The sequence below is a fragment of the Dermochelys coriacea genome, chromosome 3 (genome assembly GCF_009764565.3).
Source record: "Dermochelys coriacea isolate rDerCor1 chromosome 3, rDerCor1.pri.v4, whole genome shotgun sequence".
Lineage (NCBI taxonomy): Eukaryota > Metazoa > Chordata > Testudines > Dermochelyidae > Dermochelys > Dermochelys coriacea.
In genome coordinates this window covers 169,996,374-170,022,040 of record NC_050070.1, presented here as the reverse complement: position 1 = coordinate 170,022,040, position 25,667 = coordinate 169,996,374, and the positions used below count along the sequence as shown (strand labels likewise).

At 40.4% G+C, this 25,667-nt stretch overlaps 1 protein-coding gene across 1 annotated transcript in view; it reads right to left on the bottom strand.

The window, feature by feature from the left end:
• Positions 1-25,667, bottom strand: part of KCNH1 (potassium voltage-gated channel subfamily H member 1) — a 311,734-nt gene that overhangs the window by 102,859 nt on the left and 183,208 nt on the right. Inside the window, 1 exon segment of the mRNA XM_038397908.2 lies at positions 11,407-11,603. Within this exon segment, the coding sequence (XP_038253836.1) occupies positions 11,407-11,603 (197 nt within the window).

Sequence of the window (25,667 nt, the reverse complement as noted above, 5' to 3'; positions counted from 1 at the left end):
AACATTTTAACAAAAGGCTCCCTCAAAACTGTGCCACCTCAGTTGGTGAAACAAGTGATGTTTCCTAGGAAGAAATTCTTCCCATTTCTCACAGATCCCTAAATCAATCAGTCCTCCAACTCCTCCCTCACCCAGATCCATCAGTCTGTGATGTCCAGCCTCCCCTCTCAAGCTTTCCCCAGCCCAACACCTTGGGGAAGCTTCTCCTCGAGTTGGCTGCCTTGTCCCACAGCTATTCTTAAAGAGAAGGTTACTCACCCTATGCAGTAACTAAAGTTTTTTGAGATGGGTGTCCCTGGGGGTGCTCCAGTCCAGGTGAATGTGCATCCTGCACCTTCGATCGTAGAGTTTCAGCACCATTCATCTGAGTCGTGCATGCACTATCCCCGTCTTGTTCCATTGACAGTGCCTATCTAGCACACAGACCCGACCCCCCTAAATTCCTTCTCTACCGTAGAGCCAGAAAATGAACTCTGAAGTAGAGGGGAGGAGAGTAGGTAGCGGAGCACTCACAGGGACACCTGTCTCGAAGAACTTCAGTTACTGCACAGGGCAAGTAATCATCTTCTTCTTCGAGGAGTGTCCCTGTGGGGGCTCCACTTCAGTTGACTGTCAAGCAGTGCCCCTTGTTGGACGGAAGGGCCTTTGGAGTTGTGTGTGTGTGTAAATAAAGATAATACTAAAAGACCTAGCAATGAATCCAGTCTTGAGCCCTGGTCAAGTGCTTAATGCTTTGTGAAGGTGTGCGGGGCTGCTCTGCATTTGTCCATGATTGGTATGTTGCTTAGGAAGGCTAACAAAGTTGAAAGGGATCTGGTGGAGTGAGTTTGGTTCCTCAATGGGAGTTGCAGGTTCTTCTATAGGTAGCAGAGGTGGATTCACCTGGAAATCCATTTAGATAGTCTCTGTTTGGAAATAGTGGAACCCTTAGAGCAGTCCACAGTGGAAATGAAAAGTCTTGGTGATTTTCTAAAAGGGCTTAGTTCTGCCAAGGTAGAACGCTAAGGTGCATCTGACATCTAGAGTAGGTAGTACCGTGTCTTGTGTTCTCCCATGAAGTTTAGGGAAGATGGGATTGGTTGGTTTATATGGAAGGATGAGAGTATCTTAGGGACAAATTTTGGGTGAGATCTTCGAGTGACCTTGTCCTTAACACAGATGGTGTAGAGTGGGTGTGCCATGAGGGCCTCTAGCTCTCCCACTCGGTGTGCCAATGTAATAGCTATTAACAAGGCCACCTTCATCAATAGGTGTGTCAGAGAGCATGTTGCTAAGGATTCGATGGGGGCCCAGTGAGGCAGCATAGTACTAAATTCAAATCCCAAGGTGCGGTGGGGTGCACATATTTTGGGGTAAACATTTCTTATACGTTTGGTGATCAGAAGGGCAAAGATCTATGTTCTGTGGACCTTTTGCTGGAAAGGGGTGATAGTCGCAAGATGTACTTTGATGCACGACCCAGACAAGCACTGCTGCTGAAACTCTCCAATCGAAGGGGCGCACATTCACTTGAAGTGCAGCACCCACAGGGACACTCCTCGAAGCAGCAGCAGTGATGCGGGCTCTCTGGCAGCAGGAGTGGCAGGTGGGCTCTTGGGGATGGAGTAAGGGAGCATTTCCTTTCCTGGTGTCAGACTGGGTCAGCAGTTGAGGAATGAGTCCCCTTTGGTCACAGAGGTGCGTGGGTCTCCTCTAACTGGTATGGGAGTGGTTTTCTCCATCACTAATCATTTGCCATTCTGTCCCAGGGAACTGTTACCTCTGGTGATATCAGATGTCTCCACTGGGAGACACCCAGTGGGTCTGCTCCTGCCTTTTTCTGCTCGTCTCTCTATTGGATGCAGCATTCATCTGCTCGCCTATTGAGAGGCATTTCCCTTTAGTTCAGAGGATCTCTCTGTGCACACACTCTCCAATGAAGCACGAATGTCTCACAGTACACACCTTCGCAATGGGGCAGGGCTCTGAATTTCTGGTGTTTGTGCAGCAAGTAGCCTTTTTGTGACTTCCTCTTACATTCCTGACCTAGCTTTCATTCCTCTGAAGCTGCTTCTTGCTGTGTAGGGAATGGAGGGATGAGAGCTCATCCTGCAGCCTAGACTGTAGGATGAAATGGTTCTAATGTATCCTAACCTTTCTGCTCAGTTGGTTAGAAAATTTTTAAAGTGCTCCCCCTCCGTGCATTTAAGGCAATACAAAAGTACAATCTGTCATCTGACAAGCTGTGGAATACACTTCCAACCATTAATCAGGTGTCCAGCTATATTTAATACTATTCCTTTTTATTAAAAGGCATGTGAGGGGGTGCCTCTCTTTTGGATTATTTTGTCAGACGTGCATCTGTAACAGGTGAGCCAACAGGATTGCAGTGCTCCTCTGTTGGGGCATCTTGCCATCAGGTGTCTGACTACTACATAAAGATGTGGTGTAATTACTAGTGAATCATAGTGACAGATGCTTTTTGTCATATCCAACCAGGACACAAAAAGGGCTGAAATATCCCTCTAAGAGGCAGAGGGAACTAGGGTCAGGGATGGAGAAGGTGTTAAAAGGGAAATCCTAGGGCCAGCCAAGCTTGGAAAGGAAGTTTAGACTGAAGTTTATTTTTATTTAAGTCGCCAAGAAAAGCCAAAGTCCAGAAAGTGCACGTTTGGTCTAAATACAGGGTGTATTCTTTCTGTCCACACCTGCTTATTAGTGATGCTGCTATGTGTTGACACTAATCTTTGCTTGCATTAAAACGGTAAAAGCATATTATCACATGTATTTTCTCAGTCTACTATATAGCTAGTATGTTGCTATACATAACTACTAGCTGCAGGAAGCAGACCGTGAAAAATAGTTTTTAGCATTAACATGAATAGGAGTTCTCACAATTGCCTCAGGCAGCAATGGGACAATAGATCTTTGTAGTTTAACTAATTCTAAACACTTCCTGCATGAGTCCACCTGCTAATATCCCACCACAGTGTAAATCAAACTCTATAACTACACAGTCTGTTCTTCCATTAGTCATAAGAAAATTGGTACAGGACGGTACCAAAATGTGTCATGGTGGGTAAAGCAGGGGGCTGGGAGCCAGGAAACCTTAGTTCTATTCCTCATAGTGACATTAAGACTCGCTGTTTGACCTTGAGACGTCACAACCTCTCTCTGTTTCAGTTTCTACCATTTATAAAATAGGCATAACAACTTATCCACCTTTGTGAAGAGCTTTGAGATCCTTGGATGGCAAACGCTATATGTTCAGGGATCTCAAAATGCTGGGTAATACAGTTCTGGCCAATGCATGGGTTATTGCAATTAGCTATGAAAGATAATTTGGCAGGGGCTTCAGAATTCTGTCAAGTAATCCCTTTGGCTAACTCCAAGGTGATACTGATGGCCTCTAGAGGATCACCCTGGTTGGAAAGAAGCATTAGTACAACACAGGACTTTCGGGAAGCAAAAAAGAGAGAAATTTAGTGGGAGGAAAGTCCCAGAACTCCTGCCACCCCAAAAACATTAACTCATGATATATCCAAGGTTATTTCTCCATTTAACGTCTTTGTATATTACGAGGATAAACAGGAATGGTGAAAAATCCAGACAATATAACATTACATGGAATTCACTAGCTTTCTGAACTACCCTTCATGGATGCAAATCTATAGTAAAGCAAGGTCTAGGAATAAAATACAAAGGTCAGTTCCAAATCATGTTGTGACGGTCAAAAGCAAATTACAGTTTTGAATGTTACTGATAAAGAACATCACAAAGCTTTTATGTTAACTGGATAGGACTGTTCCCAAATGCATAGCAACTAAAAGCTTTCCATGATTATTTCTCTCACTTATTCCACTGGATTTGTCATTGGATTAAATGCAACCAACGCCCCTCACCCCCAGATAGAAGGCATTTACTGAAATCTTGTAAACCAGTGAGCCACCAGCAGCTGCACAGGACTTGCTGGTTGGTGACTGAGTTAAAATGGAAGCAGATAGAGGAAACCAAAACCTAATAAGCCATCTTTAGACTACATCACAGGTAGCAGCAGCAAAGCCAATGGCTGTTCTTTGGAGCTTAGACTCTGTCCCATTTCCCTGCTGTTCTTTCACAGCTGTTTCAATGCTGTTCTTTGAACAGGAGCTATATTGTCATTGGTAGTCTAAGCTACTTTAACAAGTGTGTGATGGAAGTAGACAACGATTTTACGTTCTTTAATCAAGATAACTCACCATAAATTATACCCCATCTGCTACTGCTGGGTGACAGTGAAACCCTGAAGAGCAATTAATTAATTACATGTATCTTACTTGCAAAAGGACTGTACAAGCCACAATTATGTGATGGCTCAAAGTGCAGGTAGAGAGTCTGAAACCATGGCTTTATTAAATTTCTGAGTAGCCAAAAAAGAGAAGACGTTCTTGGAGATTAGAGGTCATTATTCATATATTTCTGGTCTTTATAAAATGTCACCTTAGTAAGACAAGAGCTGCATCTGCTGTTACCTTATTAAATGAAAAGAAAAGGAGAACTTGTGGCACCTTAGAGACTAACAAATTTATTTGAGCATAAGTTTTCGTGAGCTACAGCTCACTTCATCGGATGCATTTGGTGCTCAAATAAATTTGTTAGTCTCTAAGGTGCCACAAGTTCTCCTTTTCTTTTTGCGAATACAGACTGCTACACGGCTGCTACTCCAAAACCTGTCCTTATTAAATGAATTTGTTTTCAAGGTTTTTAAAAAGATTCAAGAAAAAATGTATCCTAAAAGGGTACATAAATCCTGCATTTTCAACACAAAGATAGTACTTAGGGCATTTTACAGCAAATGGTCTAATTTGTTATTAAATGGTTTGGGGAGAAGTTTTCTTGGAGTTTCTGATGTCAACTGTGAGAACCAATCATGAAAAAAAAAGTTATTACACTGTGTGTTTATTGTATGGATAAATAGGGAAGGGGCTGACCAGAGGTGAAAATGTTTGGGAGGGTGATAGAAAGGGCCCCAGGCCCTTGAAATAATCTTTAGAATGCTACCCACATCGGGCCCCTTGCTCGTGTTGAGGAGTGAAATATGAGTGAAGTACTAATTTCAGATTACTCCTGTAAATCCTACTCAACATGAATGTAAGATTGCTGAATCAAGCCCATCATGTTTCTTCCACTGGGAAAAATAAAAGTGGGGTTAGATTAAAAAAAAAAGTAAGAAAGTGAGGGAAAAACCTACTTTTCATACTTACTTGCCGTTTTCCAACTGGAAAACATTTCCCAGAGTTCAAATGGACCTATAGTAAACATTTTGCAAAACTGTTAATCAAAATTCTATTTGAAAATGTTATTGAAATTGTTAATAACCCTTTTTCATTTAGCCAAAACTGCTGCATGAGCACTTTTTGGGCATGGGGATAAATGGAAAATGTCAGTAAGTACTTTCAATTAGAAGCTTGCAAAAAAAAATGGATTTTTTTCATTTTTTGTAAAGGCTTTACAAAGGTTTCTGCTTTGTTGGTTGGTTTTAGTTGTTTTTAAGAAGTTGTTTTTAAATATTTTAGAGACAAAATATTTCAACCAGTTCTAATCAAAACTCAATAGACCTTGTACAGAATCCTAGTCCTCATCAAAAGGGAGGCTTAACTTAAGTGGGACCAGGATTTGCCTGTTATTCTTGCATTTTTTTTCAGTTATTGTCAAATATTCTGCTCTCTCTTGTCCTAAAATAAACTGGGAAATATCTATATGAATAAATCCTGCCCTCACAATGTGCATTCCTAATTCAGTTTTCAGAAATCAGCCAGATGGTATCAAATACTTCATAGTGACACACAGAGGGGGTCATTAAAAACAGCATTTCATATGCTCCAGGTACCCATGATAACACAGAACAGAAAATATTCTACTGCAAATGCTTTGGGACAGCTAAGTGCTGATTTGTTTAATACCTCTTACAGTATAAAAGCATCTCATGATGAGATGCAATTCATAGAATTTATAAAAACCATAATTCAGAAGACCATCAACAGCTGGTCCCCCCCATCAATTTCTTCTGGTGGTGAAGAGCTGCATCGATTAAAACAGTTATTGCTCCCCAGATGATTTACATTCTATTTAGGTTTCAATAATTTAAATTGTCTCAAATATTTTTCCTTTGGGAAAACAACCCCTGCCTCTGAATAGCATCAACTAACTATTTCTGGGGGAGAATTCTACAGGTGTTAAACTAGTGTCTAAACATATGAAACACTGCTTAGCATTACACATGATCTAGACTACACACAATGACGAATGCTGCAAATTAAAACATAAAAGTACAGGAATGACCATTTCAGATCATTTATATAAACATTTAATTATCTGACTAAACTGTTCATACAGTCAGTTATGGACTATATTTGTGTTAAAATGAATTTTCCACATAGTACAACCAACTTTAATACAGATCCAGAACACAAGCTCATTAATGCTACAGCACGAATATGAGTATACATTCAAACTATGTAAAGTATATCATTAGAATTTGCAACTAGCTCCTCTATAATGTAAACTAGGACCTAAGACTGAAAAATATACAATATTTTAAAATCAGGATCAAAAGAACCTTAGAACTAAAAAAGTTTGGGAAATTGCTCTTTCAGCTGACTTCTTTGAAAGGCAAAGTAGTTATTTTGACTCAAAATTAAGAAAGCTTCCAACTCTACTGAAAAATAATTGTATGCTTATTCATACAAGTTTCACCCAAACTTCAGACTGGACCAAATCCTTTCCTAATGAGATCCATAGAGTTTCAGGAGAGGAGGTGGAAGAAATCCAACTCCCAGGGCATGGAGTAGCACTGGACTGATTTCTATGACTATTTATTGTATGTGTGGGTGGATATGTAATACTACCTTATACTTCCCATTGAACATTCAAGCAAGGGTCTCAAAGTGATTTGCATACAAACCTCTGATCTAGGAAGGATTACTATACTAATTTACAGGTGGGGAGAAAGAGGCCCAGAGAAGTTAAATGACTTGCCCAAGGCCACACAAAGTCTGTGACAGAGCCAGGTGCACAACACAAGACATTATTTGTGAAGAAATATTGGAAGAAGTAAATATATATATAGTTCAAGTGAGGGGGAAATGACAAGAGACATAATAGTATACAAATATTTGAAAGGTTTGAAAAACAAGGTGAGAAAGGAGGAATTTTGTTTAGTAGAAAGGGGAGCATTTCTTTGTTTAAAATGGAGCCAGCAAAGATCTGGACAGCTGTCTCAATCACATCAACAAATACTATACAACAACAAAACATTAGAACCCTCCAGATTCCCCCATAAAATGAAGATTGTTCTATCAACTCAGTTCTCTTCATTAGAAAGAACCAGCCTGGGAGATCATATTGATCTTGTGGCATGAACTGAAGGTTGGAAAGTTCAGGCTGTGACAGCGGAAAATCCCCCTCACATTTAAACCAAGAGACTGTTAGTTCAAGTATCTTACCCAAACCCAGCTTCCACAGTGTCCCATGAGAGGGGTAGTCACTCTAGCTAGAAGTGACAGAAGGTGAAAGTTAGGCTAAATATCAGGAAAAGTTTCCTGGCAGTGTGATTGACTAATCTGTGGAATAGATTCCCAAGAGAACCAGTGGGAGCCCCAATCAAATGGCACAATTAAAACCAAACAGAGCAAAACACTAAAGTACAATAGGGAGCCATTCCACATTGGCAGGGAGATGGATGGTTAGGTCTTTCCTATCATTGCATTCTTTTATGACATGATCTCCCATTCTAAGTCCTGACCTTTAAGGCACTAGCTCATGCCTGCTCTACTTATATGCTGACAGTATTCTGTACCACACTTTTCTGCCTGGTAACTCTTCATTATAATTTGTATCTATATCTAGTTTTCTAAATCTATGCTTTCTCCCTATACCTCAGACACAAATTTGTGATCGGGAAAACTCCTCACCTCTCCCGTCTAGACCTTCCGAGCATTCATAATGAGTTTATTAGGCAACATGAAAATGCTGAACTATTCCACCTGTGAACTGTTGTTCTATTTCATTCAAAACCAGTTGTTTAATTTCCCATCCAAGCTAAAATGCCTAATGTTTAAATGGCATAGTAAAGTATTCAGGGCACAGCGCACTAACAAGACCAACTTAGTAAAACATTCATGAGAATTCTCTATCACATGAAGAAAAAACAAAGGTATAACACTATTTATGGCTGCATCTGAGTGGAAGGAGACAATACTCCTTGCCCCAATACAGTAGGAATAAATACTGGGCATGAAGCACACACACATACAGAGAGCAAATATTTAAAACCAGAAGGGATGGGAACCATTCAACTAATTAGCCTAATGTCAGCTATCCAAGAATTGAATGCTAGCAAATGTTGTTAAAGATCTCGGGCAGGAAAGAGCCTTATCACAAAAAAGCCCGAGGGGGAGGGAGGAGACAGATTTGCTGGGAACTGTGCAAGTGTCTCCCCATGAATTTTCCTCTGCACTGTTCCTTTAAAGAGAAAAGGTTCTGGACTCCTAATGGGAGCATGAAACCCAAACAGCGTCAGAAAATTTGTGGGGGAAAAGCAGGCATCTTCCCTAGAGATCATGAGTTCCTCCACAGGGCACCCATGGACCTTCCAGCTCTTTTAGCATGGCCCCCTTAGGAGTTATACTGCCACTGGCTGAGCCTATGTCCCCAGTGCCTTTGCCTCACCCCCCTCTCCGAGGGTTCAGAAGGGGAGCTAATGTTGCTTTGAGCAACTTTAATTCTGCCATATTTTTCCATCAGGAAACAAACGCAACTGTATCTGGGACTCAGTGAAACAACCCTAGGCCCCAGTGCTCCTGTGTGATATGAGTAACTGTCTGCAATGACAGACTAGAGCTTTTGGAAGGTCATGGTCACAGGAAGAGCAGGTTCCTTGCCCTCCCCAGACTGACAGCTCCATTCCAGCCAGACTCTTACAGGGCTTGCAGCCCTTTCTGGAGATCACTTTCCTAGCTTCCTATTAACAAGGAGTCTGCACCCCCAGAGGTGGAGACCCCTAGTGGGGAAATGGTTCTTTTTGGCACATCAAAAATTGCTGCTTAATTGCCTGGAACTTTCATAGTGTACAAATGTATTTAGAGGGCACATACCGTACCTACCCTTCAGCCAGTTTAGCACTTCGACATTCCCTGAAGAAAGGTGCTAGTGGAGTGCAAAGTACTATTATAATATTTATATTTTGAAGGTTATCACAAGGATAATTTACATACATTTCTGTTTTCTGGCTGTGTTTTCTTTAAAAAAATAGAGAAATGTTAGAAAGCCACAACTTAATGAGAATTTCCTATATAAATTGGACACAGGTATTTAAACGATGATGACATCACAGTAATTCATGGATTATGTATGAAAACAAATGTTTAAAATTCCAATTTCTGAAAAGTCAAGTAAAAAAAAACTAACTAAATAATACAGCCTGCTAACCTAGAATCAGTTGAATCTTACTTCCACTATCAATCAGCGTAGTTTTTCCACTGACTGCAAACCAATTAAAATCCAATTAGTTCTGTAATTTGATGGAAATTGCTATCACAGAATGTATTTCTGTAATAAATGCATCATAGAAGAACCCAACAGGGAAGGAAGGATGTTTTGTGGTTAAAGATTGTCTTGTAACACAGGCCTGGGAATCAGGAGCATAATCCAAGCCCATTAGAGTCAGTGGAAGGACCCACAGCTTTGGATTGATATCTGATTCTCAAATTGCTGATGTAAAAGTTCTAATACAATCTTTTACCCTTCACCATAATATTTTTAAACAACCATAACTATGGCTATTTCATCCCACAGAGTCAAGGATATTGACTCTTCAGAGAATCTCAATATTGAGAGGGTTTTATTAAAGCCACAGCATTTAAGGACCAATATCCAGATGATCTTAACTGCAACCATATAAGAACGGATGTTAGTTAACAGTCTTGTAGCCTTGCATTTCCCCTTGTGCTACAGGGAGCAAAATGTCTGTGACAGAAACACAGTGCCATTAAGGTAAGGATAAGATAAGGATTCCCTGAAAAACAAATAGAATTTACATCTCCAGGAGTTGGCTTGTTAATTTTGTAATAATTTGTCATTGTTGCTTTGATCTTGTGTCAAAAATGAGGATAATACTTACCTACCGTATAGCATACTAGGGACCAAAATTAATTGATATTTGTAAAGGGTGCAAATGGATGGAATGAGTTATTGATGTGTAAAGTATTATAAATTTCATCATGCCTAGAGTAGATCCAGAGTGCCAAGAATTAGCCATGTGGGGTTAAATTCTAGTCTCACACTGTCATCATTTTACAAAAAGGCTGAAAAAGAGTTCTGCTATGTATTCAGCTATAATTAGCTAGAAGTTTTGTGGCACTTGATAGTTACCATGGAGAATTTCTTAGGAACAAAAAAGTCAACCAAAAATACATGTTAGGTGATTATGTACTGCTTTCTATTAAAATATTCTTTTAACAAATAGCTACAGTGTACTCCAATTATTCAAAATTTCATATTCTTCTCTCTTCTGCACTGCATCATGGAATCATATTAACTGAACTAAATGTACTACTGTTTTAATAAAATTCCACAGCAGTGGTTCACTGAGATTACATAGGGAATTAAAAATGGTATATTATGTTTTTATAATTTGCGCCCGAGAAAGTAAGTCTTGGCTTTAACACACATAAGAAAAAGAATTGGGGGAAAAAATGAACGGGGGGGAGAGAAGAGAGAATAGAGAAGAGAGAACAAACAGATCGATTAAGTCAGCAAAGTACTTCCAAAATGTATTTGTAGCTAGAAGAAACAACTCCTGATAAAATCGTTCATGCTTATATTATATTGCTATTGCAACTGTAGAATTACAAACTTGCAAAGGTTTTTCTTCCATATATCAGATTTCATGCCTTTTCCTCGGTCTCTCGTAACCGATTAAATAATGCCCCCTCCTTTTTTAATTGTACTGCCACACTAAAACAGCAAAAAGAAAAGGAGTACCGGTGGCACCTTAGAGACTAACAAATTTGTTAGTCTCTAAGGTGCCACCGGTACTCCTTTTCTTTTTGCGAATACAGACTAACACGGCTGCTACTCTGAAAACTAAAACAGCAGAAATCAGTGAATGTTATTTATCAACAGTGCAAAAACAACTGATCACAACAGCATGGCAACTTACAAGTCTTTTTCAGAGATTACTTCTTATAAATTAAAATAAAGCACTTTTAACATACCCACATCTGATTATGCACCTACAGATGTGACTTTTTGACTCTAGCAATGTCACTGATCAACGTACACCTTTATGAAAAAGCAAGAGAAATGGCAAAATTCAAACCAGTTACAGGGACAGTCTTTAAAAGTGATTATTTGTAGAATCCATATGTTAAAAATGAAACTCCTTACCCTTTTTCTCAAGTTGTAGGTTAAGATGAGGTTCCTAGAGAAGGAGTGAGAAAAGGCTGTATAGAACTCCAGCACTTTCTGTAAGGCATCCCTTTTAATCACATGAAGGTCACAGTAAGTCAAGGCTCTTACATTAGCACAGGACTGAGCAAGGGTAGCTTCTTTCCAAAACACATCGCCAAAAACATCTCCTTTGCCTAGAAAAAAACATGCATCAAAGTATCATTATTGCAAGATAAGGACTTAAACAATGGACACCAAAAGCTGAAATGGCCTTATTGGTCACTCGTTGCAAGCCAATGTACCATTGTATGGCACAATATAAATATTCTGAGCTCCAAATTTCAACCCTGCTTTATTGCAGCCTCATTTCTTGTAAGTGATAAAAGAGTTTAATTTGTCATTTCTTCATTTTCTGTGTTAAATTATCGGAGTTCAGCAAAAACTCCCTAAAAACCAAGCCACAGTCATCCTAATGTCATGAGACAATTTCCTTTGTATCCCTCCCATACATACATCACGCAAGAATACTAAAGATCAGTAAGTTATTAGTTTTCCAATTATATCTTACACAACACTTTTTAGATACCGATTATAACAATAGTGTTAGGCCTGACAAGAGAAGTGAACCAGCAAATGGGCCTCTTTGCCACAGAGGGTTAAGAATTAAGAAATATGTAAGAGATCATGAAAATTTCACCACCAAACCAGAACTTCTGTATGATTCCATGAGCTTTCCTTCCGCTTCCTTCTTTTCCACTAAAGTATAAATGTTTTCCTCTTGAGTGGATGGCACTGGCCATCTGGTACATTAATCCATATATACTGATAAACTGTATTTTATAAGCTATGCTACATTCTTCTACAAAATCCAGCTTGGTACCTTATAACATATGAGTCAATTTTATCTCTGAACTCTATGGAGGAATGTCAGATACATTTCAAGTGTCCGTATGTATTGAACCCATCCTTATAAGCTCCAATTCCACCTATTCTGTAGGCACAATTTATTTTCCCCAGAGCTAGCGTCAGAGACATTAGTAAAGGTACCATGTCGGTTAGTTCCCTCTCCTCCTACTCCCCTTACAGAGAACCCTGCTCGTTATTAAAACTGGATATTTATGTGCCATGTGCAGTATAAATTTACCATCTTATTTGCCTGATCTCCTATTCTAACAATAGGGAATCTGCAAGTATCATGGAAACACTAAATATCCTGGTGCAGTAAATAGTTTTATCATAATTATTATTAATAATAGTGCTCATTGTTTACATGATATTTTTCTGTCTTAAACATTTGCTTTCTGGATCAAATTGCATAAATCAAGATTAATGATTAAAACATGGTCCCAAGCCTCATAAGAAGCTAGCATCCACTCACTTAACAGAGACGCTCTCCCAGAAGGCATTCACTCACCATAGTCATTGAAGTGTACTGATTTTTATGCACCATAAGAAAGATGCGTTTCACTGGGTAAAAGGGGGTGGCTGACCTTTGTAATAAATATGAATCCAGAGTTTGCCATGCAATTAGCTGGACAACTATTTCAAATTAATGCCATGTGATGCTACCAAGTATGTAAGTGTGCTGTCATTGACAGAATGTCTGCCTAGTAGCCTGAGCAAAATGAGGAATTCTTGAAGGTTAAATCCCAGCACTGCTCCTAAATCTCTCGCTGGCTCTAAGCAAGTTACTTAACCTTCCTAGGTAAGTTTCCTCATTTGCAACATTGAGCTAGTTTACTTGCTTACCTACTTCACAGAGGAAGCAGGGTTAATTTGTAAGCAAGAGCATTATATATGCAGACTGGGTATCATTATTATAACGGCACATCCCAGGGAATTTCTTTTTTTTTTTGTTTTTGAATGATGGGCTAGATCTTCAGCTGGTCTATATAACTGACATGGCTCCATTGAAGTTGATGGATTTATGCCAATTTACATCAGTCAAGGATGTGGTACAACATCTCTAAAATATACAGGTTTGGATTTTTCAAATAATTCCTTGTGCAAGCTCCACATTGCTGTATTTCTGTCAAGAGCATGTTTTTTTTAAAAAAAATAATCCTTTCCAGCAATTTACAAAGCCTTACCTATGGCTGTCAGCTTCGAAACAAAATGAAGACAGCTGGGGTGGGGAGAAGAGAGGGAGAAGGAAAGGGGTGGAAATTTATGATCAACTTTGAAAAAAGTTGTCAAAAGAGAAGGATAGGGAAGACTCCTATGGCAGCAGAAACTTACTTGCACCCATGGGTTAGACACATCATGTTGGATCAATCAATCACCTTTCTACTCACACAAAGAACCACCTAGCAATTTCAACATCCACATACCTCCTCTTCTCATTCTGTCAATAAAGCAAGGTGATCAGTAAAAATGGGCAAGACTAAATGGCTGAGTTTTGTGCCAAAATATCTATAATTTGAAAAGAAAGGTAAAGCAAACAGAGAGAGCAAAATGGATCAGAAAGCTCTCTGGGGAAGAAATATTCAAAGTAGAGGGTAAAGCACAGACTAGGGTCTCTCTTCACCTATGACCCTACCTCCACTTCGACTCCTGAGGAAGAGAATAAATTCAGAAGCATATCACAGGGTGTTCTCCCTTAGACCCCTCACCCACTGCATTCCAGACACATGCAGGGACATAATCCTTCACTCACTCCTAAAGTAGATGACCTAAGCTTTTACCATCAATCATTTATATACCTCCCGGGGATTGTGGGCTGGGGCCCTCTTCCACTTTCAGCTCACTACCGCTCTGTGGAAAACCAAATAATTCATTGCTTGGTTTTTGTTTTAAAGCTTTATGTAGACTCTGAAAAGTGATTCAGTAAAACTGACACAACAGTATGCCATATTTACTTCCTTCCAGTGACTCCATATCAAATCTGCTGCTCAGTTTACAAGTCAAAAGATGATTTTTTCCAACTCCGTGCACTGCATGCTCAACCTGTTTTTTCTCTCCCTCTCAGTAATGAAGATGCTGTCACTGGAACTTTGCTCATTATTTTGTTGCTATTGTGGTAGAGAGGATAGAATTCATCTCACCTTAGCTATTATTAGCACTTCAGGGCAATAAAGAAAAACTTGGTTTGCTCAGTAGCGCAAGCAGACATTATTCAAACCCATGCAGGCAGTAGGTTCAGTAGCTAAGTAAGAGAGTAATGTATCTAGGAGACATGCTGCAAATTTTGAATTTAGGTCTAAATTTATAACCCCACAAAATTCAGAGATGCTTGGATTCATGGTATATTTTTGCCTTGATCCTATTATTAGGGCCTAGCTACAAGAGATATGCAGGGTTGTGCATCTTAAGGGTTGCTCCAAAGCCTATTCAAGTTAATAAGAGTTTTCCATTGCCTTCAGTGGGCTTTGGATCAGCTGACCTTCAATGTGTGTCAAACAGAATCTGCATCTGAGAACTGCACTCAGGTCAACAGAGCTACTCAAGATTTATACCCTCTGAGGCCAGAATCTGGCTTGACAGCTGCTCTTTATTACACAAGAGATGAAGCTGCATTCAAACTACTGAAAACGTCCAAAAACTCTGCTTCCACATGCTATCAAGATGATCCAAAGAGATGTTAAAAATACCTTTTCTTTAAGGCTAGTGTGTATGATGGTGTGCTGAAATGATCCAAGGCCATTGTGGTGCAATTTTGTGGAAGCTTCCTGATGCTGCTCAGTGTAATGCAAAGGTCCTGGAACTAGGGGTGCTATGGGTGCTCCTGCACCCCCTGGCTTGAAGTGGTTTCAATCATATATAGGCTTTACATTTTGGTGCAATGACCCTCAGCACCCCTACTACACAAATTGTTCCAGCCCCTCTGGTACAGTATCTCAACAGCATTCCATCCCTAACAGTGGCCTAGGAGATCATGCTTCAGCAAATATTGGTGTCTTTGAAACTTATCAGAATTACATGTGTGCTGATAATATGCAGCATCCAAGCAGAATATCCTCTATGCACCTCAATACAGGACTTCCATAGACCTCAGTCCCCAGGATTCTTCCTCTCCATCCAAACAAATGGAGGCTCAGACTATTGCAAAATGAAGTGTGGTCACAAAATGGGACGAGTCAGAGCCCCCTATGGTTCTCTGTTCGGGGTAAGTATTTGGCTAAAACACTGTTCTGATGTTAAAAAAATATCTTCTCTGTCTCAATGAGCTTTTCCTGCTCTAAGTGTGCCATGCAGTTAAATTGGGAGCAGAGGATGAAAAGCCAGCTTGGGGCAGTAGGCCCTGATTCTGCTCTCAATAGTTGTATTCAGGTGTAACTCTATTGACTTAAGCGGAATGACTCTTGATAATGCAGAGATGTAAGCGAGATCAGAAATCAGGCCCTGAAGGGCTTAATTTTTTTATGTAGTTTTAATTAAATGTCTCCCCAAGTTGGGCATAAAATGTAAATTAATACCTTTTCTCTTATTTTTACATGAAGAATATTGGACTTCAGAGGAACTTCTGAGGACAAGTACAAGTACCAGAGAAAAAAGAAAGATCATCTTTCCTCTTGACATAACTTTAAGGCAGTGAAAAAGCATCAGAAAAGCACTGAACCCAGGCAACCATTTTCTAGTGAGAACTTGGCATCAGGGGAGGGCGGAAAATGTAAGTTCACAGCCACTTCAGGAACATTTCTTCTGGTCCTCCAACTCAATGCCCTTGGCAGGGATTAGCATATGAAAGTGATTTTCTGTTCTAGGCTAGTAGGCTATGACTCAAAGTCCAAATTGAGCCACTAATAAGACACAAATCACTACTCAAGTATGGAGCTGATCTATATTATTTTCTACTAGCCAAGGCTCCAGACTGAATTCACGGTAAAACAGATGTAGAGAAGAGCTACTAGGATGATCAGGGGAATGGAGAGCTCATCTTATGAGAGAAGACTAAGAGAGCTTGGCTTATTTAGCCTTGCAAAATGAAGGCGGAGAGAGGATTTCATTGCTCTCTATAAATACATCAGAGTGGTAAACACCAGAGAGAGAGAAGAGCTATTTAAGCTAAAGGACTACGCTGGCAAAAGAACAAATAGGTATAAACCGGCTATGAATAAATTCAGGAAAATTAGTAGGTTTCTAATCATCAGAGGAGTGAGATCCTGGAACAGCTCCCAATAGGAGTGTGGGAGCAAGCCACCTAATTAGTTTTAAAAATGAAGCTTGATAAATTATGTGATGGGGTTGCCTGTGAAAGCAGGGGACTGGACTCAATTACTCAGGGGGTCCCTTCCAGTCCTATGTCACTATGGTATTTCTCTGTTCCTTTTCCTCCACTTGACCTTAGCAAAACACTAACTACAGTTGAACAATGGGAAAAGGGCAGTAGCCAACTATCACCCTTTTCGTTTCCTTTCCACACACAGAAAAGGCCAGGATCCTGCTCCTATTTAAATTGATAGAGGAGTTTTGCCACGGATTCCAGTAGGGCTGGATCAGGCTTTGCTGCCAGCCGGTTCTTCCAATCACAGCTACTGAAATCTATTGAGCTTTGTGCCTTACAGCTTCATGGCCCTTTTCCATAGTCACCCAAGCCGCAGGTAAGGTAATGTTCTTCCCAGAAGATACACTGAATACAAGACAGAACTGACTATTCAAACATGCATGTGGCAGCAATGGCTACTGTATGATCAGCAGAACATCCATGAAAGGAATTTCTCTTTTTGGGTGAATATTTGAAAAACCATTACTCATGGCTGCAATCTCACAGAGCTAGCATAAAGAGAAATTGTTCTTTAGAGCTGTCATTTTTTCCTTACACTTAGGAGCTCAGATACCACAGTGTTGGGCAAGGTATGGTTCTAGTCTACTCTGTGTAGGCTCTTCCACTGTCCTTGTTTCCATGGTATGAGAGCACATTCCTGTAACACATTACGTGACACACACTCTTTTTTCACCATCTCTCCAGGGAGAGGAGAAGTGTGTATATAGTGGAATGTTTTAGTTTTGTCGGGTTTTTATTTAAAATGTATTTTATAAAACCTAGCAAGTCCAGCTAGATACTCTAAAATTAAATGGGGTCATACAAAAATAGCAAATATTTCATGACATTTCTTGGAGACAAAATATATGCAACTTTGCTCCACTTTTCACAAACAATTTGTAAAATGCCAACTTTTAAATAGGAGTATGCACATTTTGTCATTTTATAGGTTTAGTTGTTAAAATTCATGTATGCTGAAATATAATTTTGAATATCCTGAGGTAGTTGCTCAAGTATATTTACTCAAACTAGTGCTAACTTTTGAGTTTCAAGAACCTTGTAACTGACTGGATTGAGAGATCTGCTCCGGGTCTGACTTGCAGACAGAAAACAGAGAAATATTTTTACAGTTACATTAAAAAGCAAGTCAAAGAAAACGGAGTGCTAGAGGAAAAGATAAACAACATATCCCAATCTCACGTTAACTCCTCAGATAGAAGGACTCTTTGTAATTTCCTTATTTTTCCATATAATCCCTAGGCTAGATTTTCCAAAATTTGATAAATTGACAACATGCCCACACAGCAAGAATCGGCAGCAAGTTTTCCATTTTGGGACTAGGTCGGCATACATTGTGAGCGGAGTATTCCACATGTTTAAACACAGATATACTCTATGGAAGTGGTTCTCAACTTGCCATAGAGCCCAGTCAGCCCACAGCTGCGACCCATATGACATCCTCAGAGCCATACTAGTACTATATATATTGTGTGGATGCAGCCCACATAACATAGAGCACTGCCTATGAGGACCACAATGGTCAATAGTTGAGAAACAATGCTCTATGGTCTGCCTAGTGGATGGAACAATGGGGTATGCACATACATCCTAGTCATTCCCTCTCAGATCTTGGCTCAAAGTGACTTAGCAGCTGTTCTCCAGACAGTCAGATATCACAGGCTAAGCAAGATTGAGCTTTGTCAGCCCTTGACTCCTGATATAGCAAAACACTTAAGCACATGAATAGTGTGAAGACACAATAGTGACTTCAACATTCTATTAGAGTCGATACATCTATCCACATGCTTTGAGTTATGCAAGTACTTAAGTGCTTTGCTAGATGGAAACCTTTCTGGATAAACTCCGGGTGCTGCAGGCACTGGTACCCTTGACTGAGCAGGTTGCACACTTCTTGGATCAGCACTCAGTCAACATCCTGCCATGTAGTTAGCTGTGGAGGAACTGGGTTGTAGGAGGTAATGTCTCCCAGAGGCGGCACACAGTGAAATGGCGATATAGACCACTTATGGTCAACACAGATTCCCTTGCACTGTGCACAGGAGTCAAAGTTTTAGCCTCACTGTCAGGCCATATTCAAGGTAGGAGCGCGTTCCCCCTGCAGTTTCAAATATTTACATTGCATCTTTGTAACACCGTCGTCAGCAAGTGGGATCGAACCTGGGACCTCTGAAGCTTAGTATATGAGCCTCGATGATATGAATTAAAAGCTATATGGCTCTTAGCCAAGGCTGTAACAGACTCACCAATCACTAGAGGGTCTAGGTACCACTAGAGGAGGACAGAGCACCACACCCAGCAGGCATGGGTTACACCTTCAACTTCGGAAAGTATTGGGTTAAGTACAATTACAGAGAAGTGATTTACATATTTGTATTTTAACTGCTTATTTATAATGCTCTGTTTTGTTAACACATGAAGTTGGTACTAATCTTGTTTATTAATAAGTTTTATAGCTTCCTTTTTGTATGTGTTTCTTTTCCTGAATGCTTAATGTAAAGAACATACCACCACGTTTGGCTTCACTTCCTGTCCTAAACTGTTGCGTAGAGATGCTGTGCATTGTTAAACAGCTGATTCTTCCCACACCAGAACTGGCTGAACTTGAATTGGTGGTGGGAAATGAACCCTGCATACATCCCTGGTCCCACATATTCATGAACAAACTCATGTAAGGGCTATGATGATAAGGTGATAAGAGGATAGTTATAAAGTACTTAGATACTGCACAAATCTAAAATCTCTTATGTACCCCTAATCCATATACCCATTGTAGATCAAACCATAAAGAGTATAGTTTGTACTTAAAAAAATGCAAATAAATTTCATTTGCATAATTGTATTTCTGTACATAAGCTAAAAATCTCTCATAACGTTATTATAGTTTACTATCTATAGCACTAAGTCTTGTGGTATGCAGTGTTTTCTTCAACATGTGTTTGGTACCACTGACTTTCATAAAAATCACTATGTGATCTGCATCATCAGTTAGCTTTCTTCTATTAAAAACAAGACCCTAGACAGCGGAAAATTGTACACAATTGCCCGAATGCTCTGCCCTGACCTAGCATCCTAGAATATTAAGGGGTTTTGTTGCTGTTATAATTCACTTGTTTATCTCTAAGAAAGAGAGAACAGAATATATCTCATGACTCAGATCACTGCGGCAAAAAATCACCGTTTCCACTGAGAGTTTCAGTTTGCAACACAAGAAGTTGCAATTTGTTCTTACGTTGTTTTTTTTAACAGTTACCGTAAAAAAACACCATAAATACATAGGTGAGTTAATGCTTGTAATAATAGCTTTACCTTTGGGAATTACCAGATTTTTGAGGACTTGATTTCTCAGCTTCAATGTTGCATGAAACTATTAGAAATGCACTTAGCACCTCACCGAATCAGGCCTTATGTCTACATGCGAAAGTTTTACTGGCATAGCTATGTTAGTTAGGGGTGCGATTTTTGGGCTGGGGGGTGGAAGAGGAAGAGAGGTAAACACAGCTATGCCAGCATAAACTTTAGCAGAGATGCAATTATACCAGTAGAGCTCATTTCACTTTGCCGAACTGGAATAAAGCTGTAGCAGAACAAGCATTTTTATATCACCATAACTCTGTCTACTCTGACAGTTTTTGCCACTTTTACTATATTAGCATTTTTAAAGTGGCACAACTTTAAATGTGGTCAAGGTCTAGTTAAGCTGACAAATCAAAATTAGGCATGTGAGTGATCAAAACTGCAGGCCCACAACTATACCCAGAATTATTTGCATTTGCCTAATGGAGCACAGTGCCTGAAAATCTATCCCAATATCCCATGTTATTGGATGTGTTGTACTGATATTTATTTTTAGTCAAAACATACTGCAGATTCAGGCAGCAGCAAAGCCAACTGAAGTCCAAGGAAGACTTTCCATCGACTTCAATGGGCTTTTGATCATTGCCTCAGCTAGGAAGCCTAAGAATAATATTCAGGGGTGCTTTTCCTGATGGAAAGTGAATATACAATATGAGATATGTATACATGTATGTGGCTACATATGTGTTTTTAGACATTGGCCCTCATGATAGCAATGGAAGGGTTTTTTCCTATTTTCCCCTCCTTCCCCCTTTGGACATTCTATTTCATTTTCTTCTCCTTTTTCCTTCTGGCCACTGAAAAAAGGATGGGAAGAAAAGGGTGGAAAAAAAGCAAATTAAATTGGTGGGTGATTTTTTGTCAAAAAAAACAGAACACCAGTCTCAAAAATATTTTTTCTTCTTTTTCCAAAATACATTGACCATTTTCAACCACCACTATTTGGAAATATTCAAATATGGTGATCAGCGGTATGAGCAGGCTGCTATTTGTACTGTGACATACCTTTCTAGCTGTAAGCCAAATCTTGAAAGGTGCCAAGTGAATAGGAGTTACAGGTCCCTAGACTCTTACAACACTTGGATATGTAGTAGCACCTTCACATTTTGGGTACTGGTGTATTTGTACATCAGTGATCAATACTGTCCACATGTAACTAGAGTAGTTGTAGCTGGGTCAATCCCAGGAGGATATGAGAGAGACGAGGCGGGTGAGGACCAACCACTGTTGGTGAGACAGAGTCGAGCTTTCAAGAAGAGCTCTGTGTGCTCGAAAGCTTGTCTCTCTCACTAACAGAAGTTGGTCCAATAAAAGATATTACCTCCCCCTCCTTGTCTCTCCTGTGTAACTAGAACACTGTCAGCCCTGCAGTTGTGCGCTGTTCACAGAGGTATAGTCATTCTTAAGGGAATATTTCCACAAATAACGGAGTGAATCTGGCACCTCAGCATACCTGCAGGAACAGGGGGTATTTTAAATAGAGTTGCATAAATTTTGTGGTAAGAAACAAATCCACATGACACTCATCTGGTGTCAAATATTCAGCCAACTTCCTCAAAGAACTGGCTGAAGTTCATGAACCTGGCCTGTCTTTGCAGTAAGACCCTTTCTCTCCAGAGGCTACAGGGAGCAATTTGTCAATTGGTTTCAAGCTGTGTGATACCAACACATTACGCACATCTCTCATTTTAAACTATCTGCAGGCTTAAGCAAGGAACGGATATTTTTGTGACAGAAGACCTCTACATTTCATGCTCTACCAGAAATTAGAGACAAATAGCAGATTTCCAGAAAAACCCTCAAACCAGAGGCTCCTAATACCAATTAACAGCGCTTTTTCCTAGGTGCCCTAAGCATGTGACTAATGAGTCATGGCTGCACTGTTTCCATTAGAAAAGCAAAATCCACATATATAGGGAAGCTCCTGCTCCCACTGAAACAACAGAAGCAGGATCAGCCTCAAGATGTGTATTTGTTTTTACATTAGGGTCTTTTGTGGAACAAGTCCCAAACACAGGATTAGTAAATCAGACCAATCAGATTTTTCCCCTCCGTGAAGTTCATTGAACGCACAACAACGAAAACCATAGGTTAGTCTGAACTGCCTGCATCAGGGTTAGCAGTCTGGCAGCAGGGAGGATTGGAGATGGCCTGCCATTCTGAACAGACCCACTTAAAGAAATGGGGCTCAACGCCAGTACCAATAGATGGAGCTGGGTTTTAATTAATCATTCTGCTTTCAAAAGTGAGTTACTGTTCAAGTTATAAAGTGCCATCTTATAGCAGCATTGTGACATTAATTAGTTTGTTAAGATGTTCAGGAAACCCTGCTAACACCTTGTCATCCAGCACACACAATTTATTTCTTGGTACTTAGAAGACAGCAGCTTGATAGTTTTCTTTCAAAATCCTAGAACGTGAAAGGAAAAACATTGTAAACTCAGATGGAGAATAAAGTAGAGTTGTGGGGTAACATTTTCAAAAGTTAGGAGCCTAAACCCCATTTGCAAAAGGGTCCTAGGCTCCTAAATCACCTAGGCACTTTTGTAAAATTATCTGCGCTTCCTAAAAGGTTTTAAATACTTTATTTTGATGGTTGCTTTCTTTTGTTCTGAGTATATTTTAATGCAACTCAGCATTTGCTCAAGAAACTCCCTGAAAAAGCATAAGAACAAATCCGCACAGACACACCTCTGGAACCCTGACCTGGGTATTCTATCTGCTATCCAAGATCCATAAACCTGGAAATCCTGGACGCCCCATCATCTCAGGCATTGGTACCATGACAGCAGCATTGTCTGGCTATGTAGACTCCCTCCTAAGGCCCTACGCTACCAGCACTTCCAGCTATCTTCAAGACACCATTGACTTCCTGAGGAAACTACAATCCATCGGTGATCTTCCTGAAAACACCATCCTGGCCACTATGGATGTAGAAGCCCTCTACACCAACATTCCACACAAAGATGGACTACAAGCCATCAGGAACAGTATCCCGATAATGTCATGGCAAACCTGATGGCTGAACTTTGTGACTTTGTCCTCACCCATAACTATTTCACATTTGGGGATAACATATACCTTCAAATCAGTGGCACTGCTATGGGTATCCACATGGCCCCACAGTATGCCAACATTGTTATGGCTGACTTAGAACAACGCTTCTTCAGCTCTCGTCCCCTAATGCCTCTACTCTACTTGCGCTACACTGATGACTTCTTCATCATCTGGACCCATGGAAAAGCCGCCCTTGAGGAATTCCACCATAATTTCAACACTTCCCATCCCACCATCAACCTCAGCCTGGACCAGTCCACACAAGAGATCCACTTCCTGGACACTACGGTGCTAATAAGCAATGGTCACATAAACACCACCCTGTATCGGAAACCTGCTGACCTACCTACATGCCTCCAGCTTTCATCCAGACCACACCAGACGATCCATTGTCTACAGCCAAGCTCTACGATACAACCGCATTTGCTCCAACCCCTCAGACAGAGGCAAACACCTACAAGATCTCTATCAAGCATTCTTACAACTACAATACCCACCTGCTGAAGTGAAGAAACAGCTTGACAGAGCCAGAAGAGTACCCAGAAGTCACCTACTACAGGACAGGCCGAACAAAGAAAATAACAGAATGCCACTAGCCGTCACCTTCAGCCCCCAACTAAAGCCTCTCCAACGCATCTTCAAGGATCTACAACCTATCCTGAAGGACAACCCATCACTCTCACAGATCTTGGGAGACAGGCCAGTCCTTGCTTACAGACAGCCACCCAACTTGAAGCAAATATTCACCAGCAACCACACACCACACAACAAAACCACTAACCCAGGAACCTATCCTTGCAACAAAGCCCATTGCCAACTCTGTCCACATATCTATTCAGGGGACACCATCATAGGGCCTGATCACTTCAGCCACACTATCAGAGGCTCGTTCACCTGCGCATCTACCAATGTGATATATGCAATCATGTGCCAGCAATGCCCCTTTCCCATGTACATTGGTCAAACTGGACAGTCTCTACGTAAAAGAATAAATGGACACAAATCAGACATCAAGAATTATAACATTCAAAAACCAGTTGGAGAACACTTCAATCTCTCTGGCCACTCGATTACAGACCTAAAAGTGGCAATTCTTCAACAAAAAAACTTCAAAAAACAGACTCCAACGAGAGATTGCTGAATTGTATCCAATTTGCAAATTAATTCCAATTAACTTAGGCTTGAATAGAGACTGGGGGTGGATGGGTCATTACAAAAAGTAAAACTATTTCCCCATGTTTATTCCCCCCCCCACTGTTCCTCAGACGTTCTTGTCAACTGCTGGAAATGGCCCACCTTGATCATCACTACAAAAGGTTCCCCCCCCCGCCCTCCTGCTGGTAGTAGCTCACCTTAAGTGATCACTCTGGATACAGTGTGTATGGTAACACCCATTGTTTCATGTTCTCTGTGTGTGTATATAAATCTCCCCACTGTATTTTCCACTGAATGCGTCCGATGAAGTGAGCTGTAGCTCACGAAAGCTTATGCTCAAATAAATTTGTTAGTCTTTAAGGTGCCACAAGTACTCCTTTTCTATTCCCATATTTGCCAGTATAAATCACAGTAAGGCCTTATCTACACTAGGAAGGGTTTGCCAGGACAGATATATTGGTCACATGGTCTCTCCTAACAGAGAAACAGTTTATACCAGCAGTTTATACTCTTAGATGAGGTAGCTATGCCAGTAGGATATTCTAGTGTTGAGCAGGCCTTACTCAGTCTCTGTTCCAGATTCAGCTGTTGTCAGTGGAATACCACATTCCAGTGAAGGAAACGCACTTGGTGAGAGGGCATAGCAGCACAAATGATCTGCACAGCTCCAATCCATCAGTGAGGGTGAATCACTCAAAACAGTACAGGAACTGGGTGCGGGTGGCCACAGAGTGAAGCCAAACAGGCTGGAAGATGCCAATTCCACATGACACGCAAGGTGTGAGACACTGCTGGTGGGCCATCTGACAGATTTTACAGCTTCCTTCCCCTGTTGGAAATCCTGCATTGCATTTGCCCTTCCCCAAGGTAGATTACTCCTCTGGTATAGCCACTCCTCTCAGTGTAAAAGGGTGTGATTTGCCCGCGCACACACCCTGTGCCATGAGAGGAATTTGTCCTGCTGTGATCAGAATCTAGCCTTCTGTGCCTACAGCTGAACAACAGCTTATGGCTAAATGAGGAAACTAAAGCAATTTCAAAGGAACATTATAAGAACAATTCTTGTTGTGTCCTTTAAGATTGCAATTAGATGAAATTAAATCAGCAGGAATTTCTCCACCCAAAGTAAATGGACCATTTAATGTCCTTCTGAAACGGAATGCGACACATCGAGCTCACATGGTATTTTGAGGTGGGGCGGGGCAGGAACAGGTTTCCTCCTCAGGGTTATAGCTTAATAAATAATAAAAACTTGTATTCTGTGGACATGCACACAGCACTTTTCTCCCATCCAATGGGTTATCTTAAGTAAAGTAAGTAAATTAATGTAAATCCTAGACACTCAGAACCTATCCCCGGTGATGATAAATAAATTAAAGCAGCCACTCAATATCCATTTACAAATTCCAAAGATATAATGTCTTAAACTCATCTTGGGTGATGTACAGAATCATTCTGACAATTTTTT